The 18852-nt window shown below is 38.1% G+C and overlaps 4 protein-coding genes and 1 non-coding gene across 6 annotated transcripts; 4 read left to right on the forward strand and 1 right to left on the reverse strand.

The window, feature by feature from the left end:
• Positions 1-217: 217 nt before the first annotated feature.
• Positions 218-2897, reverse strand: LOC119992510 (G-box-binding factor 4-like). Its single transcript, XM_038839240.1, has 4 exons — positions 2118-2897; positions 1957-2028; positions 1247-1276; positions 218-702 (listed from the first exon to the last, which is right to left on the reverse strand). The coding sequence occupies exons 1-4, from the start codon at positions 2859-2861 to the stop codon at positions 622-624; spliced, it is 927 nt and encodes a 308-aa protein (XP_038695168.1). The 5' UTR covers positions 2862-2897; the 3' UTR covers positions 218-621.
• Positions 2898-3161: 264 nt separating this feature from the next.
• On the forward strand, positions 3162-6352 carry LOC119992511 (thioredoxin Y1, chloroplastic-like). The gene is made up of 4 exons (XM_038839241.1): positions 3162-3510; positions 5075-5163; positions 5468-5645; positions 6050-6352. The coding sequence occupies exons 1-4, from the start codon at positions 3196-3198 to the stop codon at positions 6113-6115; spliced, it is 648 nt and encodes a 215-aa protein (XP_038695169.1). The 5' UTR covers positions 3162-3195; the 3' UTR covers positions 6116-6352.
• Positions 6353-7151: 799 nt separating this feature from the next.
• On the forward strand, positions 7152-7223 carry TRNAH-GUG. The gene has a single exon. It is a non-coding gene; the product is annotated as a tRNA-His (tRNA).
• Positions 7224-7381: 158 nt separating this feature from the next.
• On the forward strand, positions 7382-10701 carry LOC119993539 (60S ribosomal protein L3). The gene is made up of 6 exons (XM_038840710.1): positions 7382-7448; positions 8122-8216; positions 8506-8616; positions 9284-9588; positions 9710-10119; positions 10249-10701. The coding sequence occupies exons 2-6, from the start codon at positions 8132-8134 to the stop codon at positions 10505-10507; spliced, it is 1170 nt and encodes a 389-aa protein (XP_038696638.1). The 5' UTR covers positions 7382-7448; positions 8122-8131; the 3' UTR covers positions 10508-10701.
• A 4814-nt stretch (positions 10702-15515) lies between these two features.
• Positions 15516-17127, forward strand: LOC119992655 (ethylene-responsive transcription factor ERF110-like). 2 transcript variants are annotated; one of them, XM_038839455.1, is made up of 2 exons: positions 15516-16005; positions 16098-17127. In XM_038839455.1, exons 1-2 carry the CDS (start codon positions 15615-15617, stop codon positions 16826-16828), a joined length of 1122 nt encoding a protein of 373 aa, XP_038695383.1. In that variant the 5' UTR covers positions 15516-15614; the 3' UTR covers positions 16829-17127. The 2 variants fall into 2 exon arrangements, with proteins under 2 accessions (XP_038695383.1, XP_038695382.1); XM_038839454.1 differs by having other exon boundaries at positions 15523-16005; positions 16095-17127.
• The last annotated feature ends 1725 nt before the right edge of the window (positions 17128-18852 follow it).

Below are 18852 nucleotides of genomic sequence, written 5' to 3' on the forward strand. Positions count from 1 at the left end.
AATTATGTAGAGGTAATATTTTGTTGTTTTTGTAGGCATTTGTGTTGTTGAAGTAGCACAAGATGCCTTCATGTTCTTTTGCTATCTGAGGGTATTGAATTAGAATCGTATTTACAGCTCCCATTAGAATAGTGACTTGGTGAGGGCAAAACGATGCAAAAACCACAAAGAATAGGGAAAACTTGCAGGCAATAACTAGAACACATTTCCAGTGAAATGATCAGAAAAACACCAACCACGAGTCTATATATTTTCATTAAGGAGCTGTCATGATTCATTAAGACTAATAGCAGGCAGAGTCATTCCTTTTTCACAGGGACCGACCAGTAAAAGGAGAACATGATTCTTCTTACATAGCAAAACCTACGAACGACATGAATCATCTCAGCCCTCTATGTACCTGGATGCATTGCAAGTATACTTCAGTTATAGGGAGTCTCCCTCATGGTTAAGGTTTCAATCACCCTTTGTCTCCACGCTGCATCATCTGAGAAATTACTTCAGCTTTCAATGTCGATATCTAGAAATGAATGTCCGAAAGATTGATGCATTTCTTCCTCTTATTTTTTTTCCCTATGACAGAACGAGTGTACCATATTCTTCAATAAGCAAATATATAATCTACCACTGCATTGAGTGTACTCTCCGAAGGACTCGACGAGGTCTCTTCTTCTCAACAATTGGAATCACTTCTTCCATAAGCTGCAGTAAAATAAAATCGAATAAAACCAACAGAAAGTTAACAGCTCAGCAAGGAACTAGCACTATTTGAACATGATCTCATTTTTCCATAGGATTCAGAAAGGCATTATATATCAGCTGTATGGATCAGACATTATAGAATGCAGTTAGGTTCAAATTCTAAATGACTTGAAATATTCTTCATATATAACTTCGTATGGGTTAATATGACAGTTGGGTAAAGGTCTTGAGGATTAGCTTGAAATATGTCACAGAAATTACCAGAAAAGCCAAGATATATTTTCAAGGTCTCTACTCTCAAAGATTTCTTTAACAAAACAATATGAGTTGCAAGTCACTTGTGATTTTTCTATCTATTTGAACAAGACTATTTTCAGTTTTACCTTTTAATAGCCTTTACCATTACTATCATCGATTTCTTCCGTCAAAAATGACGCCATAAACTTTTATGATTGCCTTATTCTTCCATGAATTAACCATGCTAAAGTAATTGCAGAGTTGATCTACATGCTAATATAATACCATACCAAATTAACTTAATTACCTGCTTAAACCTTTCCTTCGTCCTTTCATCCTGCAAACAAAAGAATATTTGTTGGCAAGAGAAGATTTAAATAACACGTCTAAAGCAGCAATAAAGAGATCATAAAAGAATACCACAGAATGAAGGCTGAAATCATCAATTGAAAAACTTATGTGTGAATAACTAAAAAAGAAAATAAATCAAGTACTATGACTATTGATATAACATACATCCACAGGCAAAGAGCTGGAGAGTTTTCGCTAAGACTGGTTGGGATATAGAGAGTTTGTTCCAGCATGGTTGAAGTGCATTTTTCTCTTTATAGAATGTACTTAAACCACACAGGAATAAATCCTCCTAGCTCTAAAACAATCCATGAGTAACTTGCGCGTGACAATTCAAGGTTGAGACACTCAGAGCTCAAGCAAAAAAAGTATCTTAGACACTAATCAAGAACACAACTTTTGATCACAGAAATGACAATGTGTGGCAGAGGGCCATGAGTATTGCCAGCAATGCATAGTTCAAACAGGTCAGACAACTATCTTGAAATTGCATTTCTTTCAGCTAAGTAATGCTGAGACGTTTTACACATGAATTTATCAAGCTCGAAACTCATCTAGAAAATTGATATAACAAGCTGAGGAACAAGCACAGACAGGCACAAAAACAGTATAATTACCACCTTTTCCACATTACAAACCCTTCAGTAACAAAACTAAAGTCAGTACCTTCTCTTTCAAGAGCTGTTCATTCTCCTCCTCTAGTCTTACAGCCAATGACTCTAACTCAACCTGGTAAGCCTGAAATGGACAAAAGTGAAATGAACATCAATACCAAATTGAACAAAAATATCAAAAAGTTCCAAATTTCAAATCTTTTGTTAGGTCACCTGCTTCCTCTCCCTTGACCTGGTAGCAGACTCCCTGTTCTTGATCATCCTCCTCTGTCGTTGTTGTGCAGCCTTATCCAACAGCTCGAAATCTACCCCTCTCCCTCTATTACCCCTCCTTACTCCCCCATTTCCACCTCCTCCAGCCACCACCTCCAAACCATCTCCGAACCCAGTTACCGAATCCTCCACCTTGTCCAGAACCTGCAAGGGGCTGGGATCAAATGAATAAACCCCGTCACTCAGGGCACGGGGCATCTTGACCTCATCCTCCTCCACAGCACCTGCCTTCGCCAAAAAATCCTCCAGAGTCATCATCTCGTCCGGGGGCTCCACCTTCATCCGCTTCCTTTCACCAGACACAATCTCCCGCCACACCTCATCCACGCTCTTCCTTACCGGAGGAGTACCAACAGCAGCATTCTCATTTATCATCTGAATTTGGTTGGGATCAGCCACTGCGTCCGCAGTCAGTACGGGAGTATCAACGAGAGCGATTTGGGCGTCAAGTAGCGTAGACTCCGATGAGGGAATTGAACCGTAGACATCACGGAGAAGTCCATCGACGGTCATAGTTGACGATGTTGAAGAAGAAGCAATGAGTGCGTTACTGTTATTGATAGTGATGTTGTTGTCGTTGGTTCTGTTAGTTTGACGGTCAAAAGATGACGCAGTAGAAGATGCGCGTCGCGAAAGATCCGAATTTCTCGGATTAGACGACCCCATGACCTTGGACGACGCCATCTCCGGTCTCTATTCCTCCGATAGTACGTCCCTATCAATTTCTACGCGCTTTCTCCCTCTCTGAAATTACCCAAATACCTCACTTCTGGAATTTTCGCTCCACAGTATAGATAGAATAGATTATCAAGGGTTTCGGGAATTTGGATTTGGGGTTTTGAATTTGTTTGTTCTTGTGTTGTGAATCTTGGGATCATCAGAGGAGACTCTCTAAATTCTTCCACCATCTGCCAACCAAAATCTTCCTTTCTTCTATTTTCTCGCGAAAGATGAGTGGACCCCAAAGTCCGTCTCATCCGTTGGATCAAAAAACCAAGTCATATTTCCTCATCATCCAATGGCTCCTATTTTTACAATTCTACCACAAGCCCTTATTACCAGTCTCTCGTCACTCCCTCCAGCTTTTTTTTTTATCGTCTTCTCCAAATTCGTAGATTCTTTTGTTCTCTCGAGGATTTTTCTCCTTTTCGCTCTACGAATGGCGATTTCTCTCTCGGCATCAACTATTCCTTCACTGAATACGCGAAACACCAGTAATTTGTCTGTTTATTCATCGTTGTCTCCTAAGCATTTATTCCCTCTACGGTTTCAGAGGATTCGAATCGGGAAGGCTGGGATTTCCTCCTCGTCGGGGCGTCGAATTTCACCTGTGGTACCATTCTTCACTCGAGTTCCCTTTTCAAGTTTTTCAGTTTATAATCTTTCGTGTGTTAATTTTCTTGAATATTTATTTGATTTTGTTGGCTCTGGTTAGTCAATCCTGGTTGTCTAAAGCGAAATTATGCAATTGTACGGTTGGTAGTGTCAAACGCAGAGGAAAATTGCATATGAAATGTGTTTCCGCCCATTTTGACAGTATCGATTTAACTTCGTATTATTAAGTACAAGAACCCAATCTACTGTAACAATTTATATCACGGGAAGTACCTATTTTCAGTTGTTTTTGCACCATCTTGCATATTTCTTGAGGAATAGAATGGTGGGAAGATATGTGTTCCGAAAATTTTATTGCTTGTGGACACAAGGTTCCATTGGAATTTCATTTCTTGCTTGATAGTGGCTGGTTCTAGATTATGAAGTTTTCTATCTTAACAATCTTTGTAGCATAGAGTAACATGTAGTTATGCCGTGAAATTACTCTTTTCATGTATAAATATTGTTTGTGGTAGGCAAGAAAGGTTATTGCCATTAAGATTTTCCTTCTATTTGCAATTTTGCATCTGAAAGATCATGATTCTCAACTCATATGGTTAGCTGAAAGCTAAGCTTCCACCTAGAGTTGATGTGTTCCCCTAGTTAGGGTAAACTAATGTGTGTTTTAGAGGCGTCTTTTGGACATTGTCTTTCTTTGAATGATCAAATATGAAAACTTCTTTACTTCAAATCATTTTGGAATTGGCTCGTGGACAATCTGTAGTTCCACTTTTGCAAATTGAGTTTTATACATGGAAAGTCCAACCTTTATTTGACTTGAGTCAGGTAGCAGTGTCAAAATAGTATGTAGTTGATAGTTTTTTTTTTTCTTCCCGTAGATGTATCTGACAGACAGTTGAGATCTATAAACCCAAAATACTAAAGCATACATCCCTGCCTTATCTAGGCCAAATTTGACATTTTTTTAATGTAATCGGCAGGTGACAATTCTCTGTGTTATTTTCATTGCATCCTCTTCAGACTTCTACATGTAGGAGTCATTGAGAATTATAAACTTACTACATTCTTCAGTTCTTTAAGATTGCTTGAACTTTTCTCCCCATTTTCTGGAAATCAATTTGCTGTTAGCAATAATCAAGTGAATTTTTGTTTGATTTTGTTGCACTTATGATCACTATCTATTTTGTTCCCACTGCCCTGGTAGTTATTACATTATGCTTACTTTGTTTTGGCTTAGCTTGATTTAAATTGCTTTTCTGGAATAGTTATTTTCAATAACTATTTTCATCATCATCAAATCTTTCATCTCAAATATGGGATATGAATCTTGCTGGATAATTCATACTCAAAGTTGTTTGGAGTCAATCACGTGAATTCTCCGTTGCTTCTCAAACCAGTGTAAAATTACATTCTTCACTAAATCTTGTTGCATAAAAACGAAGACACTCTCAACCTTTTGAGTTAGAGCACTAACATCTCTACACTTTACACTTTCGTACCCTCTTAGACAAATCTCTCTTCCTCTTCTTAATGTCCCTAAGTTGTAATAATGGTTATTGCAGGTTGCAGCAAAGAAGCAAACATTTTCCTCCTTTGATGAAATGCTGGCGACTTCTGACAAACCCGTATTAGTCGATTTCTACGCTACTTGGTTAGTTGCGTTTCGTTTCTTTAACTGCTCTCTCTTTGTTCCTTCTTATATGAAATGCAACTTTACGTGAGATGGTCTCTTATAGCTTTCATTTATATCAACACCCTAGTTTTATCTTTATATGCAGCGTTTAAATCAAGGAAGACATTGCAGTCTGGTGTTTCTATATATGTTCTTGCCAAATAGTGTCCTCCTTGACCTTTACCTTTTGAATTGTAATGGAAGACTGAGACTTTCTAATCACTGAAGCAGGCTAGGCTTTCATTTTAATTGGAGGATGACTAAGCCCAGTTGTTATTTGCAGGTGTGGCCCTTGTCAGTTCATGGTTCCTATTCTTAATGAAGTTAGTGCTGCTCTGAAAGATACTATCCAGTTGGTGAAAATCGACACTGAGAAGTACCCAAGCATTGCAGATAAATACAAGATAGAGGCATTGCCTACTTTCATCATTTTCAAGGATGGGAAACCTTGTGATCGATTTGTAAGTTGATTTAGTATCTTATCTCTTGCGGATCTTAGGTTTCTTCTTTTTTTTTCCTTTTTAATTTGTAGATGATCATTATTTGTACTGGTGCATCAGAATTTTTCCCCTTTTTGGCTCAATGCTTATATTTCTACTCAACATGATTGCAATGCACCTAGATCAGCGCATTCTCTTACTAGGGTTTGGCGTGGAATTAACTAGTCTTTCAGGGGACTCGTCTTTCAGCATTATCTTTTACATTGTTAAATTCAATTGAAATTTAGAGTAATAAATTATGCTTTTTGTTGCAATTTTCTTTAATTTTTTTTTTGCGCTTTCCTGAGTGTATTTGCTGGTGTTTTGTACTCTTCAATCTGGTTTTTTGAGCTTAACTTGAGGTTTATTGGTTTGATCATCTACAGGAGGGTGCTTTGAATGCTGATCAGCTCATTCAACGCATTGAAAAATCGTTAAAGGAGAAGCAATAGTTGCGTTGAGCCTTGTTACAGATTCCTTCCTTTTTTCCCTTTTTTTTTATCATAAGTCCATGAGATTGGAAGTCTCTTTTTGTTTCATTCTTCCTTCTCTTTTCTCTCCCATTTCATCTAGGTCATTGTTGTATCAGTCCCCAGAATTGTAGTTTGATTTTTTGAGACAAGGATTACCAGATACGTTGAACATTATTGATTTATTGGGGCATTAGCAAGTCTTTGCTTTTAAATCCAGACATTCTCATGTCAAGGAACGTTCTTTTTTTTAAACCACTTGGGAACTACAACGAGACTCTGTCCTTTGGGTCGAGCCCTATATTGTAAACCCCAAAGGGAGAGTCCAACTACCATTGTCGAACCTCTATGCAAGTCACTTGTCGGTTTTAGAGGCCCAAGACCCAATAGGCTACTAACCCACACTTGTCTGAGCGTTCACGACGCATTAATACGAATGTTTCGACTTGAACCTGAGGTGGACGGGTATCCCGTTAGTCCTCAAACCATTGGACCAAACAAGTAGGGATTAAAAATTTAATGATGGACCGGACTGCAGCGCGTTAGACTCGAACTCAGGGCTGAGGTCAAGGAACGTTCTTGTTTCTTCGTATCCTTTGCTCCCAAACCCCTACCCTTCCTCCACCTACCATGTCTTCTACTGCTCCCCACATTGCTCCTCTTCCGACTCCCCTCTCCACTTCTCCAGCGCCTAGTTCCACCACTTCCACTCCTCTTTCCTCCCCGAGGATGACTTCTCCTCCTCTACCTGACTCTGCTAGACAAATTGATCGAGTCGCTGGATTGTTCACTAACGTCCACAAACTTTTCTCGTCAGTCCATGAAGAAAAATGTAGGCCCAATCATCGATTTTGGATTGGAAAGCCCAAGGGCTAAGGCCCAGATGGCTAGGTAGCAGGATTTAGAAAAGACTCGGGTCTAATTAAGGTTGATTTTTAATTAGAGACTCAATCTAAATTAAAGATACGCTCTTATTTGTAATAAATAAATTGATAAATGGCAATGATTTGAACAAAAAGTGGCTGTAGTTTAGTGGTGAGAATTCCACGTTGTGGCCGTGGAGACCTGGGCTCGAATCCCAGCAGCCACATATAATGCTTTTTTGATTTTGTTCTGAAACATTTTTTTGTTAAGCCCATGTAGGTTTTTTTCTTTTGAGGCCCATTTAGGTATTGTGAAATGTTTGGGCCCGTAGCAGCCCTTGTCCATCCCAACCCATATAGATTATTGCAATTCGATCGTTATATAAACTCTAGGTAGGGTTTACGCTCAGTTTCTCTTCTAGTCGGCCGCGGAGAAGGAGGAGGCAGCTCAGGTTCCACCTCTCTCTCGCTCTCTCTCCATCTCTTTCGGTTTGGTTCCTTTGGGATTTGTGGAAATAAGAATATAATTTGGGATTTGAATCTCATTTCTTGTTCTGATTTTGTTTTTTTAAAGCAAAAATTACATGAATCATTGAAAGAGTTTGTTCCGGTCTGAGTTCTGTCTTTATTTTTTTTTTTGGGGGGTTGAATCTCAAGTAATAACTTTTGAGATCCATTGCATTTGGTTTATATTTCTGTTCTGTATCTTCATGTATGCATTATAGTTTGCATGAATAACAAAAGTATGCGCTTGTTATGCCCCTTTAAATTGTAGCTCCCAATCTGTTTGAAGGCATCGTGATTCATGGTTCTCTATTTTTTTTATCTGTGAAGTGCAAAATACGAGCGGCTCTCTTGCAATATATTGTTGCTTTACATTAGGAACGAGAATCATGTTTTGTGGTGCATAGTTCTCTGAATATGCATGTTAACCTTTCATCTTACTGCATTTGTTGATATCTTTCGTATATACGCATTTTTTTTTCTGAAATCTGAACATTTGATCGTCTGCAAACTACTTATCATTTGTTTATGTTACTGTAGTTAGCCTGAGGGCATTATATTGTTTTGTTTCTATGTATCACTGTTTATTAATTTTTTTTGTTAAATCTATCTGTGGTGAAGGAGGAGGAAAATGTCTCACAGGAAGTTTGAGCACCCAAGGCATGGATCTCTTGGATTTCTTCCAAGGAAGCGCGCTGCTCGTCACAGAGGGAAAGGTAAAATGCAATGTTTCTAATAATTTGTGCCAATTCTTGCTAACTTATTTTGATTATTTCTTAAGATAATCAAACCCATGAAACAGAAAATCGTTTTGGAATTTAGGTTCCCTTTGTCCATACATGGATCTTGAATTTAAGTTTGAGGTTTTTACTCCTTACTTGATCAATTACTCAGAGTTTAATTTCCTAGATTGTTTTTCTTATGTTGGGCAACCAAATAATTTTTGTTTTACCTTAACCTCTTGAATTATATTTTTCTGAGAATTTCAATGTTTTGCTCTTGCAGTGAAGGCATTTCCTAAGGATGACCCAAGCAAGCCACCCAAGCTAACTGCCTTTTTGGGTTACAAGGCTGGGATGACACACATTGTCAGGGAGGTCGAGAAACCTGGATCGAGTAAGCAATTTTTTATTTGAGCTGATTGACTGTGGTAATATTAATTTTTGATTGTTTCATGTGTTTTTCCTGGATCTTGTGGGGTCTGAAAATTTTGTTATTTATTTTTGCATTTAATTTTTGTGAGTTGCATGGCGATGATAAAAGTTGTTTTTGTTTTTATTATGTTTTTTATTTTTATTTGTAGCGACTTACATGATCCTTGGTCACCTTAGCTTGCTCTGATTACTTTGTTTCTCTTAGTATGAATTGTGTTAGCATTTTCTGGTTACGGAGTGCTCTCTTTGTCACTCATATACTTCGTTTCATTGGGATGCTCTATTTACTGCGCCTGTTATTAAATTTCTCGGTTTCTCTCGGATTAAAGGTATGTTTGTTCCACTGAGGAATGCATATTCGATGTATTTTTTATGTTGCATTACTAATTGCCCTGTTTTATATCCTCCTTTCTTTTCTGATTATATTGCTTCATCCGTAATATTGTGGTAGCTTTTTCTGATTATGTATTGCTTTCTCTCGCTCTCTATCATGTACTTGGTTTCACTGGGAGTCTGGAATGCGCTACTTACTGCCCCTGTTTATGTTCTCTTTTACTCTTTCTCCCTCCCTCTCTCTCTCTCTCTCCCCCCCTCCCCATCTATATTTATGATTGAGTATGTTACTGTAGAACTTCACAAGAGGGAGACATGTGAGGCTGTGACAATTATTGAGACCCCTCCCATGGTAGTTGTTGGAGTTGTTGGTTACGTGAAGACACCCCGTGGTCTCCGCTCTTTGAACACTGTCTGGGCTCAGCATCTGAGTGAAGACGTGAAGCGAAGGTTCTACAAGAATTGGTGCAAGTCCAAGAAGAAGGCTTTCACAAAATACTCCAAGCAGTATGAAACTGAAGAAGGGAAGAAAAGTATCCAAGCTCAGCTTGAAAAAATGAAGAAATACGCAACTGTCATTCGTGTTTTGGCACACACTCAGGTAATAATACTTCATTATTCAAAGAGCTTTGTATTGGATTTAATGTTAAGTCGGATTTTTTTATTTATTCCTTAGAGTTTTGTTTTAGTAATACCTGTTTCTTCTGCTTACGGGATTACAGATTAGGAAGATGAAGGGGTTGAAGCAGAAAAAAGCACACCTTATGGAGATCCAGGTCAATGGTGGCACTGTTGCTCAGAAGGTTGATTATGCATATGGCTTCTTTGAGAAGCAAATCCCAATTGATGCTATTTTCCAGAAGGATGAAATGATTGACATCATTGGTGTCACAAAGGGTAAGGGGTATGAAGGTGTCGTCACTCGATGGGGTGTCACCAGGCTTCCTCGAAAGACCCACAGGGGTCTGCGTAAGGTGGCTTGTATCGGTGCTTGGCATCCTGCCAGAGTATCATTTACAGTTGCCAGAGCTGGTCAGAATGGGTATCACCACCGCACTGAGATGAATAAGAAAATTTATAAACTTGGCAAGGCTGGTCAGGAGTCCCACACTGCAGTTACTGAGTATGACAGGTAAGTGTGTTTCCAATAATAGTTTTTAAACTGTTTGGAGATCTACGTTAATGGTCTTTAAATATATCTTTGTACTTGCTCTGTTTCACCTAAATGCAGACTGAGATTTTGATTATATTGACGAAACAGGACTGAAAAGGATATTACTCCAATGGGTGGCTTCCCTCACTATGGTGTTGTGAAGGATGACTATCTATTGATCAAGGGGTGCTGTGTTGGGCCCAAGAAGAGGGTGGTTACCCTTCGCCAGTCGCTGCTCAAGCAGACTTCTCGTCTTGCACTTGAGGATATTAAACTCAAGTTCATTGACACCTCATCGAAGTTCGGACATGGCCGCTTCCAGACAACTCAAGAGAAACAGAAAACCTATGGACGTCTGAAGGCGTAATTATGCTTTACCTGTTTCTATTCTCAAGCTGCCATAATGATGATTTTGTTTCCATTCCCCGTATTTGAGATTTTTATTTTGTGACAGTTCTTTTAGTTGTTGTATGGGTAATTGAATTGTCGAAGGATGATATCGTTGCAATGTTTCAATCTTGGAACATCGTTTGTTTTATCAAACTCAGAATTTTGATGCCATCCGGTTTGAAATTTCGTTTGGTTTGCTTGCCATAATACGTGTATCCATAGGGACAGCTTGCTATTCTAAAGCATTTTCAACTGCCTGCCTGCAATGGGTCCCTGAAGTTTGCCTTGCCATGATCAGTTGTACTGACAATGAAGACGCTCCTCTTGAGGTCTTCTATTTGACTAGTGCATCTCCATGATGAGCTAGAAGTTTTGGAAAACGCTCCTCTTGAGCTCTTTCTCGCCTGTTGCCTTGATGTGCTCATAGAGCTCCGCGTGGGATGCCTTTCTACTTGAGACTTGCCAATGTTCATATGGAGGACTGGGGCTCCTTTGCCGCTCTTGGCTAGCTTGACGCCTTGCCACTTCCCGTTGATAGTCGGCCTTCTCAGCGATTCCTCGTTGGGCAAGCCTGTGCGAGGGCCCTCCTCAACTGCTGGTTGATATCCCTTTCTAGACATGTCTTGACATCTCCGTCTTCAGATGGCAAGACTTCTTTTCCTTGGGCTCAACTCTTTCCTTTTGCCTGATAGCCTCTTCAAAACCTTATTTCTACGTGAACCCTAAGGACTTATGCATTCCTTAGTGAGCCATTGGGTCAGCCGGTTGATGAACGGGTGACAGTTTGTCCGGTCCTCATGACTGCCGAGGCAAGTGTGCAGTAGTTGTCTTTGGCCGACCAGACTTCTTTGGTCGGATTGTGTCGACGACCCTCATTGGTCGGCCGGAGCCGACATTCTTGCTTGAACATCCATGTTCTGATCATTTGTCATTGCACACCTTGGAGTGTGCTTCGATCCGTCCATCGTCTAGACCACACAAGGGTGCTAGTAATCATTCACTTAAAAGGTTTGTGTTGCATGCCTTCTTCTGAGCACTCCATAACGACTCGTTGGCCTTTCTCATGACGATGTGAATCGGTGCAGCGTTTTCCGCAATGCCTCGTTGGTCTTCCTCATGGTGTCTCATTGTCTTCCTTGACATCGAGATGTTGATCGACGTCACGTCTCCAAAATGCCTCATTGGTCTTTCTCATGGTGTTCCATCATTTTCCTAGAGTTCGAGACATGGATCAGATTCACGTCCTTATTGGGGTAAAAGAACACACACGCCTTGGGGTGAGACTCCTCTTCCTGCAAGACCCACCTATACTTATACTTTCATAATCCTAGCGACGCGTTAGGGTCAAGTCCTCTACTCGCTGACCCTTGATTGGGTTTTCGGGTTCAACAATACTGACGAGGTGCTTGCCTTTTCGTCTAACTGAATGAAGTTCATCCATCATTGCTCTGAGAGTTGGTAAAAATGTGTTACTCAAGACTTTATTAGCTCAAGATTGTTTGGGAGATAGAGGCCTCTGTTAAAGAAGCTATGAGATCGTTAGATGGGATGATATATTGGCCAATACTGAGTGGTTAAGAGTTTATGGGTAACAACATGTCTGGGGCGATCGCTTGGCTAAATGGGCCGTTAATGGAGGCTTTTCGGCAACATTCCCAGTCACTTAATGTCTCAATTTACCTCTTGAATTGATAACGCGTATTTTATATATATTCTTTAAAACGGGAGAATGAGATTCGAACTCTAGTCATCAGAATTGATAGCGGGTTTGACCCACCAAATCATGCATTTTAGCATTTCGGCTTGTTTTTCTTGTTCACTTAGCTATATAAAAAAGTAAAGAAAAACAAGACTTTACTACGTATGGTATGTATGTATGTATTGTATCACGTGGAGAATATAATTTTTTTTAAAATAAAAAATTTCTACTTTCCAAAGTTGGAAAGGCACACCCATTTGGAAAGCATATATATGTTATCTTCGAAAATAATTAAAAAATGAAAAAAAAAAAACAAAAAATCATGTGTTTCAGATGTAGTAATTGATCGGTCAGAGCAGTTATTGCCAGGTTGTTCATCCAAAATCTAATTGAGAGGATTTTGTTTCTCAGCCGTCCAAAGATAAATTGATAGGAACTGGTCAGCAGACCAATCCAATGGAATAGACTGACAAGATCTTGATAGCCTTCCCACCAATTGGGTTGCTTAATGAGGTTGCGAGTTCAAATGAAGATGGTATATTTAACATTCGGGTTAATTATATTTTACAGGATCGTAAGATGATTATTTTTTTTAAAATTAGTTATCGAAAGAAATTTTGTTATAAAGTTAGATTCAATATTTTAAAATGAGATAAAATCGTCACCCGAACATATTTCATATAGTTTTAATCAAGATTCTTGCTTATGTGACATGTAGTTACACAATTATAATCCAATGTTTTTTTCCATTATTATTTTTCTTTAATTGTTTTTTCATTACTTTTCCTTAAATTACTTTATTTTATACCCCTAAAATGAAAAGAAAAAAGTTGTCTTAAATTACTTGATTTTACACATATAAAATCAAAAATAGAAAAATTATTTCAATTTCACAATCTCTAAATTATTCATTGAGTACCAACAAGGATCAAACCCGAAATCGCAACGATTGTTCTTGGTGTCGTTGGGGTTGGGCTAGGTGAGGTAAAAGTGATCGGAGATATGGGCGATGGAGAGGAACGAGAAGAGGAGAGGAGAGATGAGGAGTCGGGAGGAAAGGAGGCGCCAAGGAGGCAGATATGGAGGGAGGAAAGTCGATAAATGAGATGGAGGATGGAGGATGGTCGGTGCCAAAGGAGGCCATGCCACTTCATATTTTTTCCATTGAGATTATCATCGGAGACTTGACTCAAGACAAAAATAGATAGGTAAATGAAACTATAAGGATAAAATTGAAATTTTTCAAAGATTAGGGATAGAATCTAGAAAACCTTAGATAGTATACAGCATCAAATATTTTGCCTCCATTATTTCAACTAATATTTAGGTTCATGTCAAGCGACCTACCTATCACCCTAAATATCATAATCGACACCTACTCAACGTCCACGTGTTGTTTTAACAGTTGATCAAAGTCTTTGATAATAGTACATAAATATCATAGAGATTTCAAACCGTTGATTTCTCAATTATCCTACTGAGTTATACACATAAGATTTCACGTGCATCATGTGAAATCCACAAATTCACTTCAATCATATGCGTTCAATTCAGTAATTAAGATAACTGATACCAACTGTTGAGATATTCATCATTTCCGATGTATATATCCCCTTGCGTATTGTTAATGTCTCTTTCGCCCGAATTGGGTCCCTTACCCGTCAACAACATTAATAAAGACAATCTCTACCGAGTCATACATACAAGAACTAGAACCAAACTTAGCCAAAATGATGAACCAACTTAGCCACACCGTCCAAATAGGTTCCATTAAAGGTGAAACAATAGGTTGGTTCTGCCAAACGTTGCAGGGAAAACAGGCAATGGGCTTTCTTTGACCTCCCAGAAATATTTTTTAATCTTTAGGTATTTTTTTTCCAATAATGATAGGAATCTTAGTAATTGATATTACAGTTATCTTAACTGTTGAATTGTATGCATGTGATTTCATGTTCATCATGTAAGAGGACATGTCGAGCTCGAGAATTCTCACTTGAATCCTGTACATCGAACTTAGCAGCTGGTATAACTGTTATATCAATCGCTGAAAATTTTATCATTTTTGTTGGTTCATACAAAATAAAGGACATTTAGAGAGTTTCTGTTCTTACATTTTTGGTAAAATCTGTCTGAACGTGATAAGAGCCACCAAGACCAAGACAAAGTTGTCCCCAACACTTCAGTGGAGCCAAAAGCAACCGTTTACTCTTCTGGAATAAGAACAACCCAATATGAATTTGACCATAAAATTCTAATCCAAGTATCGATCAAATAATCAAGTTCAATATTATTTTAAAATAATTTAAAGGACAATCTATTGTTCAAACTCAAATATACCGACCTTTTGTTCTAAGATGCAAAAGCTACCATTCATTCCATCTATATAAATCACATCACTTGGATCCATAGCGATTTTATTATTAGGAGACGAATTCCGGTGATTCGATAATTATTCCACTAGGGGTTAGTTTGGTAGAGCATTTGTAAAGTAGTAGATATGCCAACAGAAATGGTGGTAGCAGAAATGATAGACAATTTTAGTAACAGAAATGTTGGCTGAATGCTGAGTAGGTGTTTGGTTGTACTTTTGTTATCAACATTTGTGTTGTGTAGCATTTTGTGATAAATTACGTGCATGGGTATTATGCATATTTGTTGTATACACTGTATCCAAACAAACAATTTAATTATTAAAAATAATATAATGACTTTTAAATTAATTAAAGATAATAATAAATTATCAATTACTTAATAAATTATCAATTTATTTGAATTTCATTTATTTAATGAGGGGTAATCTTGGAATAACATCAATTACAGAGATAATAAAGAGAACAATTTGGAAATGCTCTATAAAAGCTCCTCAAGAGTAGCATGTCAAAGTTGGATGAAAATGCTGGATAAAAGTCTCTCGAACTATGTGCTATTAAATTGTTGTTTGGTTGAAACCCAAAATTTATACTCAAAAGTAATATAAATGCTTTACAAAAATGTGTACCAAATTAGCCCCTAATGTAAACTGATATTAACCCTCCAACCAAAAAACAAAAGAAGAGCGGATTCTGCACTATTTAATTTAATTTAATTTTTTTTGTCTCATGATCCTAATTCATGAGTCGGCCACTGCATGTTCTTCTAAACTGAAAAAATAATAATAATAAAACTTCAAAATATAAGAACATATAGTTTTTTTTCCTCATAATTATCACATAAAGGTCGTGCACCGGCACTGCACTATATGAATAGCGGCTCAGGCTGACCCTTTTCGAATTCCCTATCTATCTATCATCATATATAAACCCTTGCCTCTCATTTCCACAGATAAATTTGCAGAATTTTTTTGGTCAATATCAATTGACAGTAGCTTGTGATTATTATTGTTTACATGTGCTTTCTCAAGGTGGCTAATAACAAAGACTCAACCGATTCCCATGGTGGCCGCGATCATCAACATAATCAACAACAACATGTGGAGGAGGCGGTGCCACCTCTGTATTCAGTGCAAACAAGCGCAGGAGAGATGTCCGCAATGATCTCTGCCCTCACCCATGTTGTGTCAGGCCATAGAAGTGGCTCTTGGGGTCTTGCTGATGTTCATGCGAGGCCGAGTTCAGGCCCTTCTGGTTCTGGCACGATTTGGATTGGAAAAAAGAGAGGCCGCCAAGAAGAAGAAGATTATCGTCATCATCAGTTGATTGAATCGGTGGTGCCGCCAGGGGTTTATGCAGGGTTTGGGGATTTTCAATCTTCTTCTACAGTATCATCATCGCTATCAGGTATATATATATATATGCAATTAATATTCAATCAATCAAAATTTCAATGGAACAGTGTTTCAAATTTCGATCTTTTATTTTTTCAATAGAAGAAACTGGTACAACAACGATTGTCCCTCCTCCGCCGGCCAGTACACCACCAACGCCAACACCGTCGACGCCATCAACGGAAGCCTACGAAGAATCCGGAGAGCGAAGGAGGAGGTATCGAGGAGTACGACAGAGGCCGTGGGGGAAATGGGCAGCAGAAATCCGTGATCCCCACAAAGCTGCGAGAGTTTGGTTAGGCACATTCGACACCGCAGAGGCAGCAGCCAGAGCCTACGACGAGGCCGCCTTACGATTCAGGGGAAACAGAGCAAAACTCAATTTCCCAGAAAACGTTAGGCTAATGCCACAACAACAAGCAATCTCCAGCACTCAATCAAGACAACTTTCCCAACAATTTACATCACCGAATGTGACATTGCCTCCTTTCTTTCACTCACCGCCGTTCCAGGTCTCGCCGGATACGATGAGAGACTACTGGGAGTACTCGCAGTTGCTGCAGAGTTCGGGCGATTTTCATGTCCACCAGCCTTCAACTTTGCTTGAAGAAATGTATTACAATTCAGAGTTGGCTTCTATGCAATCAACAATGCCTTCTTCTTCTTCTTCTGGTTCATCCTCCTCTGCTTCACTTCCCCTGTTTTTTTCTACCCAACAGCAGCAACAGCAACAGGGTTTTCTCCGGCCGCCGCCGCCACCACAACATCATCACAGCGAGGACTTTCCGGTTCTACCATGGTCACATTCCGGTCATGATCCTTCCTCTACAAGTTAATTTTATTCTATACAAAATTTTGAAATATAATTTTAAAAAAAAACATAAATTTGCAGATTTTATCTGTTATTATTATAGATTAGGTTCATTAATTGTTTTTGTTTGTTAAGAAAAAGAGGCTAAAGAAGATAGTGTCAATTTTAGTATTATTCTGTTGATTGGAACCACAGATGCAGTAGCTTCTGTAGAAGCTGTCTCTGATTTTGCTTACAATCATAGATTTTATTAAATTAATCAAGCTTTTTTTTCTTATTAATGATATTGTGCGGTTGGTAATTAATTAATTATCTGTTTTGATTTTTGAGTGCGATGTTTAGTTAGAATCTATCTTGCTTCATTAGTGTGTTTTGACCATAATACCATGTTTTTATGTTCTTCCATTTGCTCTACTATTTATTCAAAATCACTGTTTCCTATATATTTTTTTAGAAATACCGTAGAGTAATATGTTTACGGTTGGAATCGAACCTTGAACATATATATATTTAACCCAATTGATTACCAACCGAGCCACATCTCGTTGGTTCCTTTTAGATTATTTTAGTCAAATAGAATGGAAGAGAGAACAACAATAGTGTGTTCTCTTTGATGTTTGAATAAGCACAAAAGGGATTGAATTGAAAGCTAGCAAACTCTTATCTACTATGATTTTATCAGCTCAATAGGTTGTCAAGTCCCATGATATGTGCCATTTTAAGTAACATGTCCTATATGCGGCGGGTTAACTGACCGAAAATACTAAATTCGACCCGAAATACCAAAATGACACAATTTTAAACTTCAGGTTATTGAAATGGAATGTTTAAACAATCAATTTGTAAGATGGAACATGGGTTCGACATATAGGACGGGTTTAATGTGGATCATATCTTTTATGGATTTTTTTTGTTTAAAAAAAAAAGAAAAAGAAGACGACCCCTTGATCACTTATGTCTTTCTATAGAGACCAAAAACATGCTAAATATTTCACATTTCATACATGCTTTTACAATAAAAAGTGCAAAGCATAAAGATATATATTTCATACTAGAGCATCTTTGTCTATGCCCTAAAAAATGTGATCATGGAAGCTTCCCTTCATGTGTAGTAAATTTATTTTTATTTTTATTGATGTAATCACACTAGTGTTTGGTTTCTTGTAAATTTTTGAGTGTTTGGATTGTTAACATCCTTCCCAAATATTAAAGAATATTATTTTAGAAAAAATTAAATTAAATATCCCAAATTATAAAGATTCCCCCAATTAACTAATTAAGCTACCCTTATGTTAATTGGGTTAAAATGCATTTAAGTTTTATTTATTTATTTTGCTAACGTGGAACCCATCCAGTTGTCCACTTGGATAATTGACTAGTAAATTTCAAGTCACGTGAAAGATTCTACAACCCCCATGGAACCATTTGAGATTTGGGTTGAGGTCCAGTGTGGGAAAATAACGCATTGTGGCATTCGCACACGTTAGAGTGAGCAAGAGTCCATCTCGCAAATTGTGATAATGAAAGCATTCAATATGATACTTAAACTCACGACCTCCCGCTCGCACTAAGAGTTATTGCGCTTAAGTTCATCATCTCAATCAATAACCCATTATTACATTTGAGTATTCGTTAATACCAAAATGTATACTTCAACACAAATTTGAAGAAATGAGACCAACCAAGACAATGCACTTTCACAATCAATTCAAGAGATGAGACCATTGTTTGGTGTTGGCTTGGTGTTAAATGCATGCTAATCATGCTCTCGAATCAGGGTTTACTTCTCTATAAAGTATGAGTTCATACATAAATTTTCTATGTGTTTGTTTGATATGCGTAGTTTGTGAACTAATACGTAGACTTGAAAGGTTTACTAAGAGAGCACCTAAAGGATAATAGACGCGGATCCCACTATACTCGAAAGGTTTACTAAGAGCGCACCCAAAGGATAATAGACGCGGATCCCATTATACGCATAGAAGATAAAAGGCAAAAATAATAATAAGAAGATAAAGATCTCTTATTAATTTTTTTCTAATAAAATAC

Source organism: Tripterygium wilfordii, chromosome 23, assembly GCF_013401445.1.
Source record: "Tripterygium wilfordii isolate XIE 37 chromosome 23, ASM1340144v1, whole genome shotgun sequence".
NCBI lineage: Eukaryota > Viridiplantae > Streptophyta > Magnoliopsida > Celastrales > Celastraceae > Tripterygium > Tripterygium wilfordii.

Coding starts and splice junctions, on each gene's coding strand:
- LOC119992510 (XM_038839240.1), bottom strand. CDS start 2,861: ATGGCGTCGTCCAAGGTCATGGGGTCGTCTAATCCGAGAAATTCGGAT. Junction 2,029..2,117: donor GGTCAAGGGAGAGGAAGCAG/GTGACCTAACAA, acceptor TGTCCATTTCAG/GCTTACCAGGTTGAGTTAGA. Junction 703..1,246: donor CGAAGGAAAGGTTTAAGCAG/GTAATTAAGTTA, acceptor ATTTTACTGCAG/CTTATGGAAGAAGTGATTCC.
- LOC119992511 (XM_038839241.1), top strand. CDS start 3,196: ATGGCTCCTATTTTTACAATTCTACCACAAGCCCTTATTACCAGTCTC. Junction 3,511..5,074: donor GGCGTCGAATTTCACCTGTG/GTACCATTCTTC, acceptor TGGTTATTGCAG/GTTGCAGCAAAGAAGCAAAC. Junction 5,164..5,467: donor GTCGATTTCTACGCTACTTG/GTTAGTTGCGTT, acceptor TGTTATTTGCAG/GTGTGGCCCTTGTCAGTTCA.
- LOC119993539 (XM_038840710.1), top strand. CDS start 8,132: ATGTCTCACAGGAAGTTTGAGCACCCAAGGCATGGATCTCTTGGATTT. Junction 8,217..8,505: donor TGCTCGTCACAGAGGGAAAG/GTAAAATGCAAT, acceptor TTGCTCTTGCAG/TGAAGGCATTTCCTAAGGAT. Junction 10,120..10,248: donor GCAGTTACTGAGTATGACAG/GTAAGTGTGTTT, acceptor TTGACGAAACAG/GACTGAAAAGGATATTACTC.
- LOC119992655 (XM_038839454.1), top strand. CDS start 15,615: ATGTGCTTTCTCAAGGTGGCTAATAACAAAGACTCAACCGATTCCCAT. Junction 16,006..16,094: donor AGTATCATCATCGCTATCAG/GTATATATATAT, acceptor TTTTTTCAATAG/AAGAAACTGGTACAACAACG.